Source organism: Salvelinus alpinus, chromosome 31 (genome assembly GCF_045679555.1).
Source record: "Salvelinus alpinus chromosome 31, SLU_Salpinus.1, whole genome shotgun sequence".
NCBI classification, from domain to species: domain Eukaryota; kingdom Metazoa; phylum Chordata; class Actinopteri; order Salmoniformes; family Salmonidae; genus Salvelinus; species Salvelinus alpinus.
Window position 1 is genome coordinate 13288005 of NC_092116.1, and position 23063 is coordinate 13311067.

Genomic DNA, 23063 nt, shown 5'->3' on the forward strand with positions numbered 1-23063 from the left:
AGGCATGGTAGCGAGAGAGAGGGATGGTAGCGAGAGAGAGGCATGAGAGAGAGAGAGAGAGGCATGGGAGCGAGAGAGAGGCATGGGAGCGAGAGAGAGGCATGGTAGCGAGAGAGAGGCATGGTAGCGAGAGAAAGGCATGAGAGAGAGAGAGAGAGGCATGGGAGCGAGAGAGAGGCATGGGAGCGAGAGAGAGGCATGGGAGCGAGAGAGAGGCATGGGAGCGAGAGAGAGGCATGGGAGCGAGAGAGAGGCATGGGAGCGAGAGAGGCATGGGAGCGAGAGAGAGAGAGGCATGGGAGCGAGAGAGAGAGAGGCATGAGAGCGAGAGAGAGGCATGAGAGCGAGAGAGAGAGAGCGAGAGAGAGAGGCATGAGAGCGAGAGAGGCATGAGAGCGAGAGAGGCATGAGAGCGAGAGAGGCATGAGAGCGAGAGAGAGGCATGAGAGCGAGAGAGCGAGAGAGGCATGAGAGCGAGAGAGCGAGAGAGGCATGAGAGCGAGAGAGCGAGAGAGGCATGAGAGCGAGAGAGAGAGAGAGGCATGAGAGCGAGAGAGCGAGAGAGAGAAATGAGAGCGAGAGAGCGAGAGAGAGGCATGAGAGCGAGAGAGAGAGAGAGGCATGAGAGCGAGAGAGCGAGAGAGAGGCATGAGAGCGAGAGAGAGAGGCATGGGAGCTAGAGAGAGGCATGGTAGCGAGAGAGAGGCATGGTAGCGAGAGAGAGGCATGAGAGAGAGAGAGAGAGGCATGGGAGCGAGAGAGAGGCATGAGAGCGAGAGAGAGAAAGAGACATGGGAGCGAGAGAGAGGCATGGGAGCGAGAGAGAGGCATGGGAGCGAGAGAGAGGCATGAGAGCGAGAGAGGCATGAGAGCGAGAGAGCGAGAGAGAGGCATGAGAGCGAGAGAGGCATGAGAGCGAGAGAGCGAGAGAGAGGCATGAGAGCGAGAGAGGCATGAGAGCGAGAGAGCGAGAGAGAGGCATGAGAGCGAGAGAGGCATGAGAGCGAGAGAGGCATGAGAGCGAGAGAGCGAGAGAGCGAGAGAGGCATGAGAGCGAGAGAGCGAGAGGCATGAGAGCGAGAGAGGCATGAGAGCGAGAGAGGCATGAGAGAGAGAGAGGCATGAGAGAGAGAGAGGCATGAGAGAGAGAGAGGCATGAGAGAGAGAGAGGCATGAGAGAGAGAGAGGCATGAGAGCGAGAGAGGCATGAGAGCGAGAGAGGCATGAGAGCGAGAGAGGCGAGAGAGAGAGAGAGAGAGGCATGAGAGCGAGAGAGAGAGAGGCATGAGAGCGAGAGAGAGAGAGGCATGAGAGCGAGAGAGAGAGAGGCATGAGAGCGAGAGAGAGAGAGTGAGAGCGAGAGAGAGAGAGGCATGAGAGCGAGAAAGAGAGAGAGGCGAGAGAGAGAGGCATGAGAGCGAGAGGCATGGGAGCGAGAGAGAGAGGCAGGCATGAGAGAGAGGCAGGCATGAGAGAGAGGCAGGCATGAGAGAGAGGCAGGCATGAGAGAGAGGCAGGCATGAGAGAGAGGCAGGCATGAGAGAGAGGCAGGCATGAGAGCGGCGAGAGAGAGGCATGAGAGCGAGAGAGAGAGAGAGGCATGGGAGCGAGAGAGAGAGAGAGGCATGGGAGCGAGAGAGAGGCATGAGAGCGAGAGAGAGAGAGAGAGAGTTATGGGAGCGAGAGAGAGGCATGAGAGCGAGAGAGGCATGGGAGCGAGAGAGGCATGGGAGCGAGAGAGGCATGAGAGCGAGAGAGGCATGAGAGAGAGAGAGGCATGAGAGAGGCATGAGAGAGAGAGAGGCATGAGAGAGAGAGAGGCATGAGAGCGAGAGAGGCATGAGAGAGAGAGAGAGAGGCATGAGAGCGAGAGAGGCGAGAGAGAGAGAGGCATGGGAGCGAGAGAGAGGGATGAGAGCGAGAGAGAGGCATGAGAGAGAGGCATGGGAGCGAGAGAGAGGCATGGGAGCGAGAGAGAGGCATGGGAGCGAGAGAGAGGCATGAGAGAGAGAGAGAAAGAAAGAGAGGCATGAGAGCGAGAGAGAGGCATGGGAGCGAGAGAGAATCATGAGAGCGAGAGAGAGGCATGGGAGCGAGAGAGAGGCATGAGAGCGAGAGAGAGGCATGGGAGAGCGAGAGAGAGGCATGGGAGCGAGAGAGAGGCATGGGAGCGAGAGAGAGGCATGGGAGCGAGAGAGAGGCATGGGAGCGAGAGAGAGGCATGGGAGCGAGAGAGAGGCATGGGAGCGAGAGAGAGGCATGGGAGCGAGAGAGAGGCATGGGAGCGAGAGAGAGGCATGGGAGCGAGAGAGAGGGAGGCATGAGAGCGAGAGAGAGGGAGGCATGAGAGCGAGAGAGAGAGAGGCATGAGAGAGAGAGTCATGAGAGCGAGAGAGAGAGAGGCATGAGAGCGAGAGAGAGAGAGAGAGAGAGGCATGAGAGCGAGAGAGAGGCATGAGAGAGAGAGAGAGTGAGAGCGAGAGAGAGGCATGAGAGCGGCGAGAGAGAGGCATGAGAGCGAGAGAGAGAGAGAGGCATGGGAGCGAGAGAGAGAGAGAGGCATGGGAGCGAGAGAGAGGCATGAGAGCGAGAGAGAGAGAGAGAGTTATGGGAGCGAGAGAGAGGCATGAGAGCGAGAGAGGCATGGGAGCGAGAGAGGCATGGGAGCGAGAGAGGCATGAGAGCGAGAGAGGCATGAGAGCGAGAGAGGCATGAGAGAGGCATGAGAGAGAGAGAGGCATGAGAGAGAGAGAGGCATGAGAGAGAGAGAGGCATGAGAGCGAGAGAGGCATGAGAGCGAGAGAGGCATGAGAGAGAGAGAGGCATGAGAGCGAGAGAGGCGAGAGAGAGAGAGGCATGGGAGCGAGAGAGAGGGATGAGAGCGAGAGAGAGGCATGGGAGCGAGAGAGAGGCATGGGAGCGAGAGAGAGGCATGGGAGCGAGAGAGAGGCATGAGAGAGAGAGAGAAAGAAAGAGAGGCATGAGAGCGAGAGAGAGGCATGGGAGCGAGAGAGAGGCATGGGAGCGAGAGAGAATCATGAGAGCGAGAGAGAGGCATGGGAGCGAGAGAGAGGCATGGGAGCGAGAGAGAGGCATGGGAGAGCGAGAGAGAGGCATGGGAGAGCGAGAGAGAGGCATGGGAGCGAGAGAGAGGCATGGGAGCGAGAGAGAGGCATGGGAGCGAGAGAGAGGCATGGGAGCGAGAGAGAGGCATGGGAGCGAGAGAGAGGCATGGGAGCGAGAGAGAGGCATGGGAGCGAGAGAGAGGGAGGCATGAGAGCGAGAGAGAGGGAGGCATGAGAGCGAGAGAGAGAGAGGCATGAGAGAGAGAGTCATGAGAGCGAGAGAGAGAGAGGCATGAGAGCGAGAGAGAGGCATGAGAGCGAGAGAGAGAGAGGCATGAGAGCGAGAGAGAGGCATGAGAGAGAGAGAGAGTGAGAGCGAGAGAGAGGCATGAGAGCGAGAAAGAGAGAGAGGCGAGAGAGAGAGGCATGAGAGCGAGAGGCATGGGAGCGAGAGAGAGGCAGGCATGAGAGAGAGGCAGGCATGAGAGAGAGGCAGGCATGAGAGAGAGGCAGGCATGAGAGAGAGGCAGGCATGAGAGAGAGGCAGGCATGAGAGAGAGGCAGGCATGAGAGAGAGGCATGAGAGCGGCGAGAGAGAGGCATGAGAGCGAGAGAGAGAGGCATGGGAGCGAGAGAGAGAGAGAGGCATGGGAGCGAGAGACAGGCATGAGAGCGAGAGAGAGAGAGAGAGTTATGGGAGCGACAGAGAGGCATGAGAGCGAGAGGCATGGGAGCGAGAGAGAGGCATGGGAGCGAGAGAGAGGCATGAGAGAGAGAGAGAGAGGCATGAGAGAGAGAGAGAGAGGCATGAGAGCGAGAGAGAGGCATGAGAGCGAGAGAGAGGCATGAGAGTGAGAGAGAGGCATGGGAGAGAGAGAGAGAGAGGCATGAGAGCGAGAGAGAGAGGCATGGTAGCGAGAGAGAGGCATGGTAGCGAGAGAGAGGCATGGGAGCGAGAGAGAGAGGCATGGGAGCGAGAGAGAGGCATGGGAGCGAGAGAGAGGCATGGGAGCGAGAGAGAGGCATGGGAGCGAGAGAGAGGCATGGTAGCGAGAGAGAGGCATGAGAGAGAGAGAGAGAGAGAGGCATGAGAGCGAGAGAGAGGCATGGGAGCGAGAGAGAGGCATGGTAGCGAGAGAGAGGCATGGTTGCGAGAGAGAGGCATGGGAGCGAGGCATGAGAGCGAGAGAGAGGCATGAGAGCGAGAGAGAGCCATGGGAGTGAGAGAGAGAGGCATGGGAGCGAGAGAGAGAGGCATGGGAGTGAGAGAGAGAGGCATGGGAGCGAGAGAGAGAGGCATGGGAGCGAGAGAGAGAGGCAGGGGAGCGAGAGAGAGAGGCAGGCATGAGAGAGAGGCAAGCATGAGAGAGAGTCAGGCATGAGAGAGAGGCAGGCATGAGAGAGAGGCATGAGAGCGAGAGGCATGAGAGCGAGAGAGAGGCATGGGAGAGCGCGCACGAGAGAGAGAGAGGCATGAGAGAGTGCGCGAGCGCGAGAGAGAGGCATGAGAGAGAGAGAGAGAGGCATGGGAGCGAGAGAGAGAGAGAGGCATGGGAGCGAGAGAGAGAGAGAGGCATGAGAGAGAGAGAGAGGCATGGAAGCGAGAGAGAGAGAGAGAGGCATGAGAGAGAGAGAGAGAGAGAGAGAGAGAGAGAGGCATGAGAGCGAGAGAGCGAGAGAGAGAGAGGCATGAGAGCGAGAGAGAGGCATGGAAGCGAGAGAGAGAGAGAGAGAGAGAGAGAGAGGCATGAGAGCGAGAGAGAGGCAGGGAAGCGAGAGAGAGAGAGAGAGAGAGGCATGAGAGCGAGAGAGAGGCATGAGAGCGAGAGAGTGGCATGAGAGCGAGATAGAGAGGCGAGAGAGAGGCATGGAAGCGAGAGAGAGAGAGAGGCATGGAAGCGAGAGAGAGAGGCATGAGAGAGAGGCATGAGAGAGAGGCATGAGAGCGAGAGAGAGAGAGGCATGAGAGCGAGAGAGAGAGGCATGAGAGCGAGAGAGAGAGAGGCATGGGAGCGAGAGAGAGAGAGAGGCATGGGAGCGAGAGAGGCATGAGAGAGAGGCATGAGAGAGAGGCATGAGTTCGAGAGAGAGAGGCATGAGAGAGAGAGAGGCATGGGAGCGAGAGAGAGGCATGAGAGAGCGCGCGCGAGAGAGAGAGAGGCATGAGAGCGCGAGAGAGAGAGCGAGCACATCACAGCAAGTCAGACAAAATTAATTTCAAACAGGCGTCATCCTCTGTGTGTGACATGTTCTCCCCCTATACTGTAGCTAGCAACCGTTAGTTTCATGCTGCTGATAGACTATCAGGGGAGAAGTCTGTCGATACTCTGTTGTCCCGGTGTGCATTCACCTATAAAATTCCAGGCGCTAGTGGTTTAATCAGAAAATCTGCGCACGCTAAACAACATTATTTTCTAACAGTTTGTATAATGCCATTTGTCATGGTTGAAATGTGTATGCTGAAAAGAATTAGTTCAAGGCGGAGTATGTGTTTGGATAAAGGGAGACGGATGACTGTAGTTTGTTTCCCCCTGATGTAATAGTGTATGACTGGAATTGATTTGATTTGATTCTAGCTACTTTAAGTAGAATGAGAGAGAGTATACACTGGTCATTCAGTAACATTGGATGGGATATTGAATACTCATATCAATGAACCAATCATATAACACAATAACACACTGGACTATTTTTTTTCAAGTTTGACCAGCCCGTCTGGTATTTGCCTGATCTGCCCTATGGCCAGTCCTTTTCTGGTCCTACTATAGCCACATAGCATGATGGTCAGTTGTTAATTGCATACTATGTGCGTGTCAATGAGTATCTGTATGCAATCATGCATGGTTCATTTGTGTGTATGTTGTGGTTTTGCCAGCTCAAAGCCGGAGAGACTGCAGCCATCATTGCCAGGGAGCTGTCGGAGCAAACCAAGAGTAACCTTCAGGCGGGGGACATCACCTACACAGTCAAGGCCATGGGTCAGCTTGTGGACCTACTCGACGTGCAGCTTAGGAACCTTACCCCTGGAGGCAAAGATAGCGCAGCCCGCAGCCTCAACAAGGTATGTGTCTGGGGAAAAGCAATGGCTGTGTGCCAACACTCATTACTGATTTCCTCTTCTCGTCTCCTTCCCTAGGTGACTACTGATCTTGACGGGTGAGAGCAACATAACCAGTGAGCTTTCCAACCTCCTGCCTTGGTTATCCAGATTGCTCAGATCAGTGGTCACCAAGGACACAAGATGAAGAAAGGAGGATATACACGGGAATATATTCATAGGTGGAAGAAAGAACTGACTTCACTCAACTTTCTCAACCTGTAGTTAGCATGTGTTTCCTTCCTCTGAAACTTGTATTTTCCCACCAGCCTGACAAGGCCTTCACACCAGGCAAACCTGAACAGTAGGCATTGTTTTAATGATCTCTGCTCCGGCCCCATACCGATAACCTGCATTATTTCTCACATGTAGCGGTGTGCTGCTGCTCAAGGAAAAACAACAACAGCCAGCCAACATGGGGGATGGGGGGTGTATTTTGAAGCCTCATAGGCTGTACTGCTTTACGACACCAAAGTCGGTTGTGGTAATCACTAATTATACCAGCAGACGCATAGATAGGATTATTCCAAACTAGGCAGATTTTTTAAATTTTTTAATTTAAAAAAATGTACGAGGTTGTACGGATATGCCAGGCACGTCTGAAATGGTGCTCATGCCGCTTGTTTTCTTCTAGACAGAGGAAATATTAGATATGGCTGTTTCCTAGACCCAGGAGTGTAGGAGATTTTTGGAGCCTCAAACGAATGCAATTATTCCCGAATTCACAGTTGGGTACACCAAGGGCCACTCGGGCAAGGTAAGATAAAAATAATACATTATGTCTGTCGAAGCAACCAACGGAAAAGCAAGCATCGGTAAAATTCAAAATGTCAGCCGTTAATTTGTTTGAGCAGCTTCACTTGTAGTGTAACACAAACACCTGTTTCCCAATAGCTTTTCTTCACCGACTTAATTTCATTGCCGCATGCAGCCAGATGTCCCCTTTGAGGTTTTAGTGTTGTTCCCTCCATTGGAGAGCAGGACGATAATGATAGCCAACGGGCTGAGGAGAAAAACCTGACGTCTTGCACTTGTGGTCACTTCATCCATGGCTTTTACGAGGTAGCCATTTTGAGAGAAAAAAAATGAAGAACAGGTCAAATTCAAGTAACGCTTTAGAGGAGAGTAACCTTTTCATTTGTTGTCATCACATTATCCTGAAACTGAAGCCAATGTACTGTGAATATATTTCAAAACAAACAATAGCCTAGACTTGCGTCTTCTCTTTATGACGATATCCCTAAAAAGATACTCTAGAAAAAGCAGTGCAGCTCAAATGGGAAAGGAATGCTACATTTATCTCTGATAAATACTCTAACTATCTAGTACATCAAGGAACTGCTAAATTCTCCCCTCGCACTCTCTCTGTACTATTCAAGGTTGTCCTCTCCGCTCTGTCCTCCATCCTTTCCCCTTTAATCCATGGTGACTTACTGTAGCAGCCCCTAGCGCCATGCTCCCTCCCTCCTCCCATTTCTCTGTCTCGCGCGCGCGTGTGTTTACCTCGGAGCTCAATCATTTTGACACAATCTGCTAAGAGCTAACGGAATGAAAGATTCCTTTGATAGCAAGCACAAAGTCTCTCTGCCGGCAGACAAAGAGCCGATTGAGTTGGTAAACGCCATGATACGTACCACTTTCATGACCGAAGGGCCATGTGGAAGGCGCTAAAAGACCACTTCCAGGAAAGTGCATTAGCATTTCTTCAAAGCTATGCGCTAGGCTAGGCTAACAGAATAGGCCTCTGTTTATATATTCTGTTCCCAGCCCAGTGTTACGTGCTAGGCTAGGCTAACAGAATAGGCCTCTGTTTATGTATTCTGTTCCCAGCCCAGTGTTACGTGCTAGGCTAGGCTAACAGAATAGACCTCTGTTTATGTATTCTGTTCCCAGCCCAGTGTTACGCGCTAGGCTAGGCTAACAGAATAGACCTCTGTTTATGTATTCTGTTCCCAACACAGTGTTACGTGCTAGGCTAGGCTAACAGAATAGGCCTCTGTTTATATATTCTGTTCCCAGCCCAGTGTTACGTGCTAGGCTAGGCTAACAGAATAGGCCTCTGTTTATGTATTCTGTTCCCAGCACAGTGTTACGCGCTAGGCTAGGCTAACAGAATAGGCCTCTGTTTATGTATTCTGATCCCAGCCCAGTGTTACGTGCTAGGCTAGCCTATCAGAATAGGCTTCTGTTTATGTATTCTGTTCCCAGCCCAGTGTTACGTGCTAGGCTAGCCTATCAGAATAGGCCTCTGTTTATGTATTCTGTTCCCAGCCCAGTGTTACGTGCTAGACTAGGCTAACAGAATAGGCCTCTGTTTATGTATTCTGTTCCCAGCCCAGTGTTACGTGCTAGGCTAGGCTAACAGACTAGGTCTCTGTATATATCTAGTGTTCTCCTACTCCAGGCAACTAGCTAACTTTATTTCAGATTGTATAATTCCTATTGGGGACACGTGAGTGGTTATGTAGCCTAGCCAGCTGTTAGTTCTCCAGTGCTACTTTGAAATCTCAACCTACTGGATTGACCCGCTAACATCAGTCCCAGGTGTGCCACATTTCAGGTTTAGCCCTACTCCTGCAGTGACGAGGTCTCCAGGTTAAATAGTTCCTCTTTAGTTCCTTTCTCTCCACTTACTCGCAGGAACAAGTGGTAACCTTGAAACTCCAACTTGAAAGCGGAGCTACGTCTCAGCCCCAATCCCCACTTGGACCGTGTGTCTCGTTTCAGTGCTAATTAAGACTGATTCTTTGTGATGTTTTCTATGAGAGGGAATAATTAATGTGCATGCCGTTTTTTCACAGTTTATATAAAATGAGAAAGTCTTAATTAGCCAAAGTCGAGAGGTGACATTTTGTGCAGCGTTTTTTTTTTTTACACAAATCAACTGGTACTAGTTGTTCGGGCTTGGACCATCTTGATTACTGTCCGGTAACATGGTCAAGTGCAGCAAAGAAGACCTAGCAAAGCTGTAGCTGGCTCAAAACAGAGCAGCACGGCCTGAACTGCACATACACAACTAACATCAACAACATATATGCCCATCTTTCCTGTTTGAGGGCTGACACGAGATGCACTGCTTCTCTTCTAGTTTTTATGAGGGGTATTACAGTAATAAAATGCCAGATTGTCTGCGTAATCAAATGACATTCAGCTCAGACACCCATACATACCCCACAAGACATGCCACCAGGGGTCTCTTCACAGTCCCCAAGTCCAAAACAAATTCATGGCAACGCAGAGTATCATACAGAGACATGGTCGCATATTTAGGTTTATTTTATTTAACCTTTAACCAGGCAAGGCAACTCCCGTCTTCAATTACTCAAGCAAACAGCAAAATGACCTTATTTGATTTTGTTGTTTGTATTATTATATTTGTTTGTTGTGGTGTTTGTGTATTGTTGTGCATTTAATGTGACTGTCCTCGTGCATCAGTGTTTTGTTACTTGTCATGTTTTGTGTTTTTTGTGGACCCCAGGAAGAATAGCTGCTGCCTCTGCAAAAGCTAATGGGGATCCATATAAACAAATCAAATAAACAAATACAAATGATACATTTCTTTTCTCTCCATCCACACTGAAAACCATGCTAATAGAACTTGTATGTGTCTACCGTTTGCTAACTGTAACATGTTTTGGTGGTTTGCAGCTGCAGAAAAGAGAGCGCTCATGTAGGATTTACGTGCAGGTATTTTGACTCTTGTCTTTCACCCAGCATCCTCCCACCCAACCCATCGAAATGTTTCTGTTTTGGTGTAAGCATGATTGTGACTTGTTGCCGCACCCTAACGTCATGCTTTGTGCTCGTGATATTCCTGCCTGTGGAGGCATGTGTTGCTCAATGTTGGGTCTGCTAAGTAAACTTTGACCTTGTAAAATTGTATAAAAAAAATTGGAGCCATTTATAACACTTAGTTAGGCTATGTTTTGGTCGGGATGCAACTATGGCTAGTTAACGTTTTTGATCCACAGGTCAAATTTTGGGGTCCTCACTTTCTTACCCACATCCTGATGCCCTAATTCTAACGGCAACCCCCAGCCCTGCAACCAATTAAACACTCCTTCCCAGCATGCTTTGCCTCTTAATGCTGTTTTCATACCCCTGTGTTGGTGTTGTGATGGCTTTTGAAAGAAGAAACTATACATATGTAATGCATATGATGTGCTAATAACATTGGTTGCTCATGGATTTCACATGAACATTGGTTGCTCATGGATTTCACATGAACATTGGTTGCTCATGGATTTCACATGAACATTGGTTGCTCATGGATTTCACATGAACATTGGTTGCTCATGGATTTCACATGAACATTGGTTGCTCATGGATTTCACATGAACATTGGTTGCTCATGGATTTCATATGAACATTGGTTGCTCATGGATTTCACATGAACATTGGTTGCTCATGGATTTCACATGAACATTGGTTGCTCATGGATTTCACATGAACATTGGTTGCTCATGGATTTCATATGAACATTGGTTGCTCATGGATTTCACATGAACATTGGTTGCTCATGGATTTCACATGAACATTGGTTGCTCATGGATTTCACATGAACATTGGTTGCTCATGGATTTCATATGAACATTGGTTGCTCATGGATTTCACATGAACATTGGTTGCTCATGGATTTCACATGAACATTGGTTGCTCATGGATTTCACATGAACATTGGTTGCTCATGGATTTCACATGAACATTGGTTGCTCATGAATTTCACATGAACATTGGTTGCTCATGGATTTCACATGCACATTGGTTGGTCAAGGTTGGATAGGTTATGCTCTGGATATGCATGTTAAACAAGATATCATGTTTTTGCTCGAAGGAAATGTCAAGCATGGTTTCTCTGCTGGCGATACCAACGACATCAAACAACACATTTTAGTTTTTTCTTTATTTTGAAAAGGCTCTCAGAGGATATAAAATGAACCGTCTTTAATCATCTGTAGTCGTCTACGGCAATGTACTTGCTGACATCACCAGAGATGTGCTCCGACGATCACATGATGATGTAATGGTAGCATATACTCACAGCTGTGAAACGATTAGTACATTGCAATAACCTTCACTGGCTATGCAGTCGCTCAAAGCTACCATCAAGTTAGTTGACTGGCATTTAAATCCGCCACCGACTTCCACGGTCAACAGCCGAAAGTGACCTCAATAAACCTGGAGTCAAAACCCACCCTCCACCAGAACTCCCCTGACAGGCAAGACTCATATAGGGGGGGTTATGACTCTTCCTGATGCATTATGCATGTGTGTCCCAATTTGTAGGGACTCTGCCGCCATTTCTTGAGCTCCAGTGTGGAGTTGATATCCAGGCTTGTCAGTAAAATGACATGAATATCGGCTCTGCCTTGAAAAGAGCTGCCGGACGAGTTGGCACGCCCGCCCGCTTCCCCACCACAGATGTTCCTATAGCTTCCAGATGTTCTCCGTATCTGCGGTGGCGTCACATCTGTCAGGCGACGTGCATTGGTTGTTTCAAATCCTCGGAGTTGTGTCTGAAGTCACTTCAATATGTAGTGGCGGGTTTATTGTGCGTTTTCCACCGGATGAAGTGTGTGTGTGTGTGTGTGCGTGTGTGTGTGACACAGCGTATGGCGTATGTATAAGTGTGTGTGTACGCATTTGCATCAGTTCACGTTTGCTTATTGTTTTACATGCACTGACTAGGAAATACATTCTTTATCGATGATACTGTGAGTCGGTGTGTGTGTGTGCGTGTGTGTATACACATGTTTATGTGCACACTAGTATCTACATGTGTGTGTGTGTGTGTGTGTGTGAGCACACAGTTGAACCGTGTACATGGCGTCGACGTGCACCTGACCGTGTTAAACGAAAGGGGAAGGAATCTTGCTCGACGAACTGGAATAATGGAACAACATCTACCAGTCTTCCGTATACACAGACTTTGATTGCGCGGCGCTATGGCTTTGAGAGACTTTCATTGATTAAGGAAATTGGGCAGTGTTTTCTCCAACCAGAACCCCTGGTAGTCATCATAAGGGGTATAGTGAAGGCATACAAAAGAACCCAAGGTAGATGCCTCTCTCTGCAGCACCTGCCTGCACAGACAGAGATGTACACACACACACACACACACACACACACACACACACACACACACACACACACACACACACACACACACACACACACACACACACACACACACACACACACACACACACACACACACACACACACACACCCTCTGTTTTGGACCCGGGCTGAGCACACCATGCGCAATGATCGTTTTCAATAAGGTAAAGACATTATGTTAAACGCTCAGCCAGACTTCTCATGGTGAGAAATAACTTTAGAAAAAAATCAAACAAACAGATTATAGCAGTGCGAGGATGGGCTTGGGTGAATTGACTGCCAGTGCACGTCAGGGGGCGCGGATGTTATTGAGATTGGTGATCAGGTATGCACCCCCAACTGCTCGTTAGCACCCACGCTAATGGGCGATTGGGAGAACGGCGCTGGTGTTTGCTCTCTAATGGAGATGAGACGAGCCTGGTTCACCATCTTGATTTAGGGAGTCCGTCTTGTTTTATGTGGAGCGGATGACGGCACCATTCGCATGCCGCCGGGTCTATGTGGGACCATTACGGAATAACACCTTAGAAAGAGATTCAAGGTTGTCTGTAGTAGGCCAATATTTATAGATACCGTAATTCAACATGTCACATTGTGGAGACGTCTTACTGGAAAGGGTTGGGAATATTGGATCCCAATTTAAGCAAAACGTATCTTTGAAAGCTTAATATTAATTTACTCTCTCGTCAGTAGTTTGTGAACAATTGCCTTTGCAGACTACATCAATATAGTGTAGAGCATCATGGGTATTGTCAGTAGGTCCTCTTTGGTCCCTTTTTACAATGATTTGTTAACTTGATTTACTACAATCATTCAGTGAACCCCCCCCCCCAGCCTCTGTTTTCACCCTAAAGGATAATGTCCCTATCAGATACATAAAAGGCTTCTGCTCTTTTATGTCAAACAAACATAATCAAAATGGCTCCCAGCTTTCTATCCTCTTTGGTGTATTAAATACTCTCTGGTTTAGTGGCTTTAACACCGTGGTTGTCCAATTACTGTGATAACATCCCCTTTGCTTCAAACTAAGGTCAAACGCCTTCTCTTTAAAATGGCCGCCGACACGTAACATTTCCAAAGGGAGACGATTCTCTGCTAAGTGTATGTGGAGCGAAGGGATTTATCACATGGTAGAACTTTCCTACGCCATTAAAGATGACAATTGTATCTCGCGTGCGTGAGTGAAGATCATAGACCAAGAAATCCCGGGAATATTGTTTGGATATTGGGTACTGACCCCTTGTTCAACGTAACCCCTTCTCCCCTTCTTTCTCGTATATGGGGGGTAATCTAGTGAACGTGTCACTGCAGAAGACGACCTTAGAAAGGCCGGAAGTGAAGCGTTGCCTTGTCCATGAGATTCTACGATTTTTATTGCTGGCCAATTTGTTAAAAGATGAGGTATGTTAGAATGACCACATAGTCATAAAGACCGTTCCCCCTCTACCCAACCCCCCAACCACCGTTCTGTCCTGCAGTTTACTGTCTACCGACTCGACCCTCGCTATGTTATATGGGCCGTGTCTGTTCACGGTCAGAGTCCGACAGGGATACTATGAGATCATGGCCATTCAGCGTAAAAGTACCTCTGTCTCAGAGTCGTAAATTCTTAGTTAATTTACCTATAGACCCTTGGACTGGTCATGCAGTGTCTTCCTGCTGTGTTCAGTTAATTTGCAGGGTGAATAGCCTTGACTTGGAGTCATAGTTGACTTTGTGACGAGGTGCTGTTTGCACATTATTTGACAAGGGAGACACAATGTTCACATTGACACTCACCTTTGGATGACCTTTCTTGAGTGTGTGTTTACCTGTTAGTCTTTGTACTGTGATCTTAACTTTTATCTCATGTATTGTGTGTTTGAAAGCCCCACACATTCACTAGTATAACTGTCGATTGCGGATATAGTAGTAGTGACTTTCAACGTGGCACCGTCGTAGGATGCCACCTTTCCAACAAGTTAGTTCATCAAATTTCTGCCCTGCTAGAGCTGCCCCGGTCAACTGTAAGTGCTGTTATTGTGAAGTGGAAATGTCTAGGAGCAACAACGGCTCAGCCGCGAAGTGGTAGGCCACACAAGCTCACAGAATGGGGCCGCCGAGTGTTGTCCTCGATTGCAACCCTCACTATCGGGTTCCAAACTACCTCTGGAAGCAACGTCAGCACAATAACTGTTCATCGGGAACTTCATGAAATGGGTTTCCATGGCCAAGCAGCCACACACAAGCCTAAGATCACCATGTGCAATGCCAAGCGTCGGCTGGGGTGGTGTAAAGCTCACTGCCATTGGACTCTGGAGCAGTGGAAACGTGTTCTCTGGAGTGTTGGTGGTTGCCAAAAGAACGCTACCTGTCCCAATGCATAGTGCCAACTGTAAAGTTTGGTGGAGGAGTAATAATGGTCTGGGACTGTTTTTCATGGTTCGGGCTAGGCCCCTTAGTTCCAGTGATGGGAAATCTTAATGCTACAGCATACAATGACATTCTAGACAATTATGTGCTTCCAACTTTGTGGCAACAGTTTGGGGAAGGCCCTTTCCTGTTTCAGCATGACAATGCCCCCATGCACAAAGCGAGGTTCATACAGAAATGGTTTGTCGAGATTGGTGTGGGAGAACTTGACTGGCCTGCATAGAGCCCTGACCTCAACCCCATCGAACACCTTTGGGATGAATTGGAACGCAGACTGCGAGCCAGGTTTAATCGCGCAACATCAGTTCCCGACCTTACTAATGTTCCTGTGGCTGAATGGAAGTCCCCGCAGCAATGTTTCAACATCTAGTGGAAAGCCTTCCCAGAAGAGTGGAGGCTGTTATAGCAGCAAAGGGGGGACCAACTCCATATTAATGCCCCTTATTTTGGAATGAGATGTTCATGCAGTGTATGTTATGTTATTACCATACTATATTGTAGAGGGAGAGAAAGAGGGGTACATATAGAGAAGGACCAAATGAAAGACAGAACTCAGAAAGACGGCAACCTCTCCTATATCACAACTGAACATGTTGCAGAAAAAAGACAGAGTCAACAAAGATAGGGGGTGAGAGGAAAAGCGTGTGGAATAAGGAAGTGGAAAGTGAGAAAGTGAGGGCCACTAGTGTGACTCGCGCTCCATCCTTCTTCCATTCTGCTAAGCCGGTGACGGGAGTTTGAGCTCAGCCAGAATCAATTTCCCCGACCTCGAGTTCATTTCATCAATCAGCACACACACCACACGGGCTGACTTGGACCAGTTCCAGGCCCCATACTAATATCCACCCCTTCCTTCCCCCTTCATTGGTATAAATGGCCGCAGCACGATACATTGGCCCTGTTCAAATCCTTCTAGATTGCATCATTCCTTCATCCCTTATTTGGAATTATCACTGGTCTGATATTGATCTGGATTGGTGAAAGCTATGTATTGGAACCTGTGCTTTAACCTAGTAGAATTAGATCAGTAACTACTCAAGGAAGGGAGAGGGGGATTAAGGAAGGATGTAATTCACAAGTATTGGAATGGGGCCTTTTTCTTGCCCAGTCAACAGCTTGTCACAACCATAGCATTTGGGGGCGGAGGCTAGCTAGTTGATGATTAGCCTTTCCAGACCAGCCAAGAACCAGAAAGTATTGGTTTCCCTGGGTGGCTTGGATCGTTCAAGAGAGCAGAGGAAACTGGGGGGTGGGGGGGCAGAAACCTAACAGTGGTTGAAAGTTTAGAGCTCTATGAGCCGAACCAGTGCTTTTGACAGATGGAGAACCAGCCTGGCTGCAGTAAGGCATCCACACTCCTCTACCCCACTACACTGAGTGTGTTGTGCTGCTTGGGTGCATATCTCTCCTCTCCCTCACTCCCCTCCACTCTCCCCTTTGGGAATTAGAGGCATTCGTGAAAAGGGTGTGGGAGTTTGTGTGTGTCATCCCCAGGGATATAGCGTCTATCTCAATTGTCTCTGAAGGCTGCCGGCTAGACGGGTAAACTCAGTGCTAAACGTAATTGCTCAAAGTATTCAGACCCCTTTACTTTTTCCACATTTTGTTGTGTTACAGCATGTAATAAATATTTATTACATTTATATTTTGTGTCACTGATCTAGACACAATACTCCATAATGTCAGTGGAATTTTGTTTGTAGAACATTTATGAAATTAATAAAAAATTCAAAGCTTAAATATTTTGAGTTTAGTATTCAACCCCTAAATAAATCCAGGAGTAAAAATGTGCTTAACAAATCACGTATTAAGTTGCATGGACTCATTCCGTGTTCTATAATAGTGGTTAAAGTGATTTATTAATTTAACATTATTATTATTTTTTAAATAAAAATGGGAAAATATTGTACAATCCAGGTGTGCAAAGCTCACAAGACCATGTGATCACTTTGTCATTATGGGGTATTGTGTGTTTATGGGTGAGGGGGGGGGGAAATCATATTTAATCAATTTTGAATTCAGGCTGTAACACAACAAAATGCAAAACAAGTCAAGGGGTATGAATACTTTCTGAAGGCACTGTATATATTTATTCCCCAGCATCATTAATCTTGCTTGCCACACTCTTCATAAAGTGTTATACACTGTTGATGTTGAATAATTATGACTCAGGATTTCTATGATACCCGCCCAAGTAATCCAGATTTATATTCGTAATTGATTGATTCTCTATTATGTCCACAGATAAGCATCGTAACCCCATATTAAGCAGCTAAGCCCTGTCAAAATGTGACTTCCTGATTCAAAATGAGGGGCTTTATACTTGAATCCGCACACTAGTCAATGCCCTATAATTTCTGAGTATCCCTATCCAAAATACGACTTTATGTCGCATTGACTTGCAAATGCTTCCCTATTATTTGCCATACCCAAAGACTGCAACTAATTCAGTGACTTAGCACAAAATGATGAGCGTATCATGTTGATGATGGATCCAGCATGTAATCTCTGGAAGGACAAATTGCGTACTAGATAGACTTCATAACATCCTAGAAATATGTCCACTTGTGGTTTGTTGCCGATACTCCAAGCTTTCTACTGTCTTTCTTTTATGTGATTTTCATTCATCACTTGGATTTCGTTTGCTGTATGTACTGTACCTGAATCTGTCCATGCTACATTTTGTGGACGGTCCAACACTTAATTATGCATATCCACCCATCTAACTCACAACCACTGATGATTCATTCTTTCAATATTTAAACCAGACCTGGCAAAGGGGGAAATATGCCAGCGCCGCAGAGAAAGACCTCCTTAATTGAGAGCGAATCAACCTCGCCGTCTCCGTTGATGTCAAAAGGTGCGATCGGCTGGAGATAATGAATAATTACATCAAAGTTGGGTGCCTGCCTGCCTTTAAAAAAAGCCTTAAAAATGACAGCGTCTGTGCGCTGAGGACTGTGGAAAAGCCAGCTGCTGCTATTTGATATTCCCTTCATCGCAGCCCGCTACGGAGTTGAATACGATCACCACTCTTCCTCTTGCTCTTGTCTGTTCCAGAGATACTCTAGTCTAGCTGCCACTCAGTCCAAAACTGAGACAGTTGGAGGCTGATAACTCTTGTGTGTGGAATATAATGTCTATAATGTTTATAGAATTACTTCATTGTAATCAGTTGAGTTCTGCAGGGCAGCTCCCAATGTGCTGTTATCGAATAGCATTGCCTGAGGTTTCGTCCCCCAGGTGCTCTAATATCATCTCGAAAACTCCTATTCTCTTTCATAGTCCATTGATCAAAACCAGAACCTGCTGTAGCCGCGGGGATCACACCAAGGTATTGCCATATGCGACGTTGGAGGAGATTGTTCTCCCCCCTCTTAAAGGGCTTAATGTTTCTCCCTCAGATTCTCGCCGGGGTGCATTTACGATTAAGCGCGGCTTCCATCTTTGCAAACGAGGACGAGTAAATTGGCCTTTGAAGTTGTGGAATATCAGAAGAGGCTGTGATGATTTCTTTAAAATTCGTATTTTTCCCCCCACTCTTTTCTGTGCTCTTTGAAAGCCACTGTTCAATAGTCCTTGTCAATGTTGGATTATTAGGTTTTGAGATGAAAGAGCAACTGTGACTGCTGTGCGAACACCTATTCATGGATGGCGTTTTATTTTCAGTTATGATTATGCATTTTCTTCTGTTGCATCAGAGGGATAGAATGGTTCAGCTTGACCAATTAATATTCTATTCAAATGTCTTGCCATCGGCGTTTCTACGTCTTTAATTGCTCTAAATTGTTCATCTTCTCCGGAGAATGCTCTCTTTTCTTTCTCCTTGGCTTATTGGTTTCTGACTGTTAATTTATTGTGGGATTAGGGAAAACATAATTGAGGTTAAACAATATTAATAGACAATAGTGTTCCTCCGAGAGTGGTCGTCCTGAGGAGCCGACAACAAAATAACCTGTACGCTATTGGCTGCCTGTACTGAATAATATATTAGGATTATTTCAACGTATTCTGTTTCATTGTAATTGTATATATGTGATACTGTAGCATGGAGCAATATGGGGATTTTTGGGGCTGAATACATTCATGGGACATTCATGGAAATGCATCAGCCACAGCCTGGCTTTCACCTGTTCTATTATTTAGATAATGTCATTGTTTCTCTTGGAAATATAAGAATTGCCATGGCCAGTTTGTCTACACGTATTCACCTTAGCGCAATGTTGCTATGAGCTATTTGAGATTTTCTCGAAAATCTCTGGTAATATCTAACATCTCCCAAGATCCTGCAAACATCTGTGACTAACCTTCCGTAATATGTCCTGAAAAGTCCTGGCATAACTTAATTGACATCCCTAATAACCTGTTAACTACCCCTTTTGGTCCATTATTAATATCATCGGTGATAATACAGTGCTTCCATAACCCATACTGATCCCTTCCCTTGCTACCTCCATACTGATGCTCTGGTTGGTTAGCCCCCTCCACCTTCTTCATGTCGCTAACTCTCCATGTTGTCTGGTGCAGGCCATGGTGGAGACCGTGAACAACCTCCTTCAGCCCCAGGCCCAGTCGGCGTGGAGGGACCTGAGCACCGGGGAGCAGCTGAGAGCAGCCACAATGCTGCTGGATACGGTGGAGCAGGGGGCCTTCATCCTGGCCGACAACCTGCTCAAGACGGACATCGTGCAGGAGAACACAAACAACATCCGTGAGTACAGACTTAAAGCTGTACACACCCACTAGCACGACACCAACTTGAAATTAGATCTTAACGCACGCACGCACACACACACACATACATACACACACACAGCGATAGAACTGATTGGTGTGGTAAAAAGAGAAATCTTCAGACACTTAAATGTACACTGGTGAAGACAAGATCATCTGTCAACCTGGCAAAACATGATTACTAGGATGTGTAAGAAATACAATTGACTGAATGTTTTGCAAACCTTTTCATAGACATCATAGGACAGTGTGATCGCAAATGTTGTCTCATCTCTTGATACCTAATATACTTCTGGAATATATACTTCTGGAATATATACTTCTGGAATATACACCATTGGGTTTGACTTGGTTTACTTATTTTCAACATTTTTTTTTAACCTTTATTTAACTAGGCAAGTCAGTTAAGAACTAATTCTTATTTACAATGACGGCCTACCAAAAGGCAAAAGGCCTCCTGCGGGGACGGGGGCTGGGATTAAAATAAAAATATAAGACAAAACACATATCACGACAAGAGAGACAACACAACACTACATAAAGAGAGACCTAAGACAACAACATAGCATGGCAGCAACACATGACAACAGCATGGTAGCAACACAACATGACAACAACATGGTAGCAACACAACATGGGAGCAGCACAAAACATGGTACAAACATTATTGGGCACAGGCAAGAGCACAAAGGCAAGAAGGTAGAGACAACAATACATCACGTGAAGCAACCACATCTGTCAGTAAGAGTGTCCATGGTTGAGTCTTTGAATTAATCGGGAATAGCAAAGCGTATTTAGCTAAGCAAGATGGAGCATGGCCCTTGCAACGCCATAATTGTGGGTTTGATTCCCGCTGGGGCCACCCATACGAAAATGTATTTATGCTTTCACTTTCAACAAAAGTGTCTGCTTAATGTCATGTATTATATTATAATATTACAAGATATACAAAGAGCTTTTTGATTATTTTAAATGATAAAAGATTAGACAATTGTTCAAGGCAAAGCGAGCAGGAAAAGTGTCGAGTCTGAAAGAACAGTGGCTGTTGTCTCATCACATCTGATTAAACAGATTACTACATTTTCAGCTTCGCCTCCAATTGCCATTAATATTAGCATTAGCCATCCTAATGTGATTCTTTTGGTCGTCCAGGGGGAACCAGTTGGGACAAACTAAATTCCTGTATCATCGTGCTGCGTCTTGGTAAAGAGAGGGCTTTGCTATTCCCGATATAGTGCACTTCTTTTGACCAGAGCCCTATGGGCCCTCTTCAAAAGTAGTGCACTACACAAGGAATGCCGTTTGAGATGCATCCACAGTCTTAGTGATCATTGTTTGAGCTTAGTTTAATGAGCAATTCTGTGTTCAAGTTAATTCAGAACCTGAATGTGATCCTACAGATAATAGGATATACTGAACAACTTATCCACTGATTGTTCCATACGTCTAACGGAGACAAGATGGATATTGATGTAGTACTCTTTAACTACTCTATATTGCTGTTGTATAGCTATTCAGATGACCAAATGGCATGATGTATCAATTTTAACTATGAAACAGAAAGCATATGTGTTGGAACACGGTAACAGTTTATTTTTATAACGACAAAATAAACAAAACCTACCCCGACCACCAAGATGCACGGTCAAGACGCGAGTCAAATTATGAATACATCAGTAGCCTAAACATCATTATTAGTGCCATGTGGCCATGATAAAGAGTGAAACTCTGCAAAAAAAAAAGCAATAATTGCATTATAATGAATGTAAGGGCTCTATTTTCAGCTGGCGTTAATTCGGCACTATTGTCAAACACATGTTAGTTTGACTTTTCCATCCCATAACGCCAGGTTTGACAAAGGTTCAACAAACTACCTGTCTTATATCAACTCGCTAGTGCTCAGATGGGCAGGGTTTAAATATTTGTCCTTAAATACATGATCCAAAGTGCTAATTTCAGGCAGCGCTGAAATTTAGACCAACCAAAACGTGGTTTTAGCTGTAACGCAGTGGGTTATGGCATGAATGGGGTTATGGCATTCATGCATGAATGGGGTTATGGCATGAGTGGGTTATGGCATGAATTTTGACTGCAGAAATGCGCACTGCCCATTTCAAATCAAGTCAAATCAAATTTTATTTGTCACATACACATGGTTAGCAGATGTTAATGCGAGTGTAACAAGAGTAACCTAATGTGCTTTTGGTGCCTGTATATTTTGTATTTAGAAACATAAAAACAAATGTTTTGTTGTATTTTATTCAAAAAGAAGCATATTCTACCCTCCTCTCAATGTAGTCTTTTTTATAAAAAATCTGCCCAATATAATTGCGAAGTAGTCAAGACTGTCGATAAAGGGTTTGGCTCCTGAGACAGCTTGGAAATACATCTTAATCGCCAAAGCTTTATTAAAAGATCACGTTTGAGAAGAGTAAAACAGTGAGCTTTGTATCTATGCATTGTAGGCAGGGCCACATTATTTTAGCCATGCAGGTCCTGTTTTGGACGTGCGTAAAACCTCCATGATGTAGGCTACGTGCCCGTCATGAAAGGAGAGAGGAGAACCTCCTGAATACCAGTGAAACTCGTGTTTACCTGTAAAAATGGCTAGCTTTCCGTTTCATATGTTAAAAACCCAATCCCTCCCTTTGGCCGACTATAAGAAAGGCTGGTTCAACAGCAGTGCAAGTCTTGTTTTATCCTGGTGATTTTATGATATCATTACATTTGACATATTATTATTATTAGTTTTTTTTTTTACTGATTGCTTGTTTTTCGTTACATTTTATTACAACCGAACTTATTAGAATGATACACCTTCCTGGTTTTATGGTGAAAACGCGCTTACAATGCAACTTCTGGAGATGTGTGAATGCAATCTGTAAGATGGTCCCGTTTATGTTCACTAAACATAGGCCTATTTGGGAGCAGTAGAACAGTGTGTGGATGTTCTCCCTTTCTATTTATATTGGATCTTTGTCCAGCTACTGTGAAACATTTGGATGTGCGTTAAACCCTCCATAGTCTGCGTTGTTTCAATAGTATCTGTACACAGGGAGAAATGGTGTCTAAGTGTGACATAGCCTACTTAAAACAAGTTGTTCATTGTGCTCATTTGTTCTCGTTTTAGGCCTTATGCATCATTTATTTAATCTTGTTTATTGACCATTTTTGGCCTGTTCATGCTCAGCCATAATGCAATTTACAGTAGGCCTGGCCCCTATATCATTGTGAATGCTATTGAAGCCATGCAATTATTTCTGGACTGCAAATGGTTTCAAGTGAAGGTATTTAGCAAAGATGGGTCTACACTTTGTTATATCGTTTCTGGAAGCCATTTAACGAACTGTAACGGACTAACATTGGAATTGGAGTTGATTCCAAGGCAGTACTGTACATGAAAGACCGTAAATACACAACTTGAAGCAACCATATATTCAGCCATGGAGAATGTTCTGATTGGCCAGTGAGGGGCCAAGCCTCGACACACCCACAACTTGTTTATTCATCAAACCCAGCCCTTTCATGCCAATGCCAGCAAGTTCTCCGATAGTGAAAATAGCTCAAATATTTCAGACGCACACCTGGACCAGTAGAGCTACCACCTGCGCTTAGATTTACCTTTAGGTTTGTTA

General features: G+C 46.2%; 1 protein-coding gene across 9 annotated transcripts in view; it reads left to right on the top strand.

The window, feature by feature from the left end:
- The window catches only part of LOC139561888 (adhesion G protein-coupled receptor L3-like), a 336416-nt gene that overhangs the window by 237697 nt on the left and 75656 nt on the right, over positions 1–23063 (top strand). For 7 of the 9 annotated variants that reach the window (XM_071379279.1, XM_071379281.1, XM_071379283.1 and 4 more), the window contains 3 exons: positions 5941–6126; positions 9811–9849; positions 19222–19405. In XM_071379279.1, coding sequence (XP_071235380.1) covers positions 5941–6126; positions 9811–9849; positions 19222–19405 — 409 coding nt within the window. The remainder of the gene's footprint in view (positions 1–5940; positions 6127–9810; positions 9850–19221; positions 19406–23063) is intronic. The other 2 variants (XM_071379282.1, XM_071379285.1) reach the window with 1 other exon arrangement.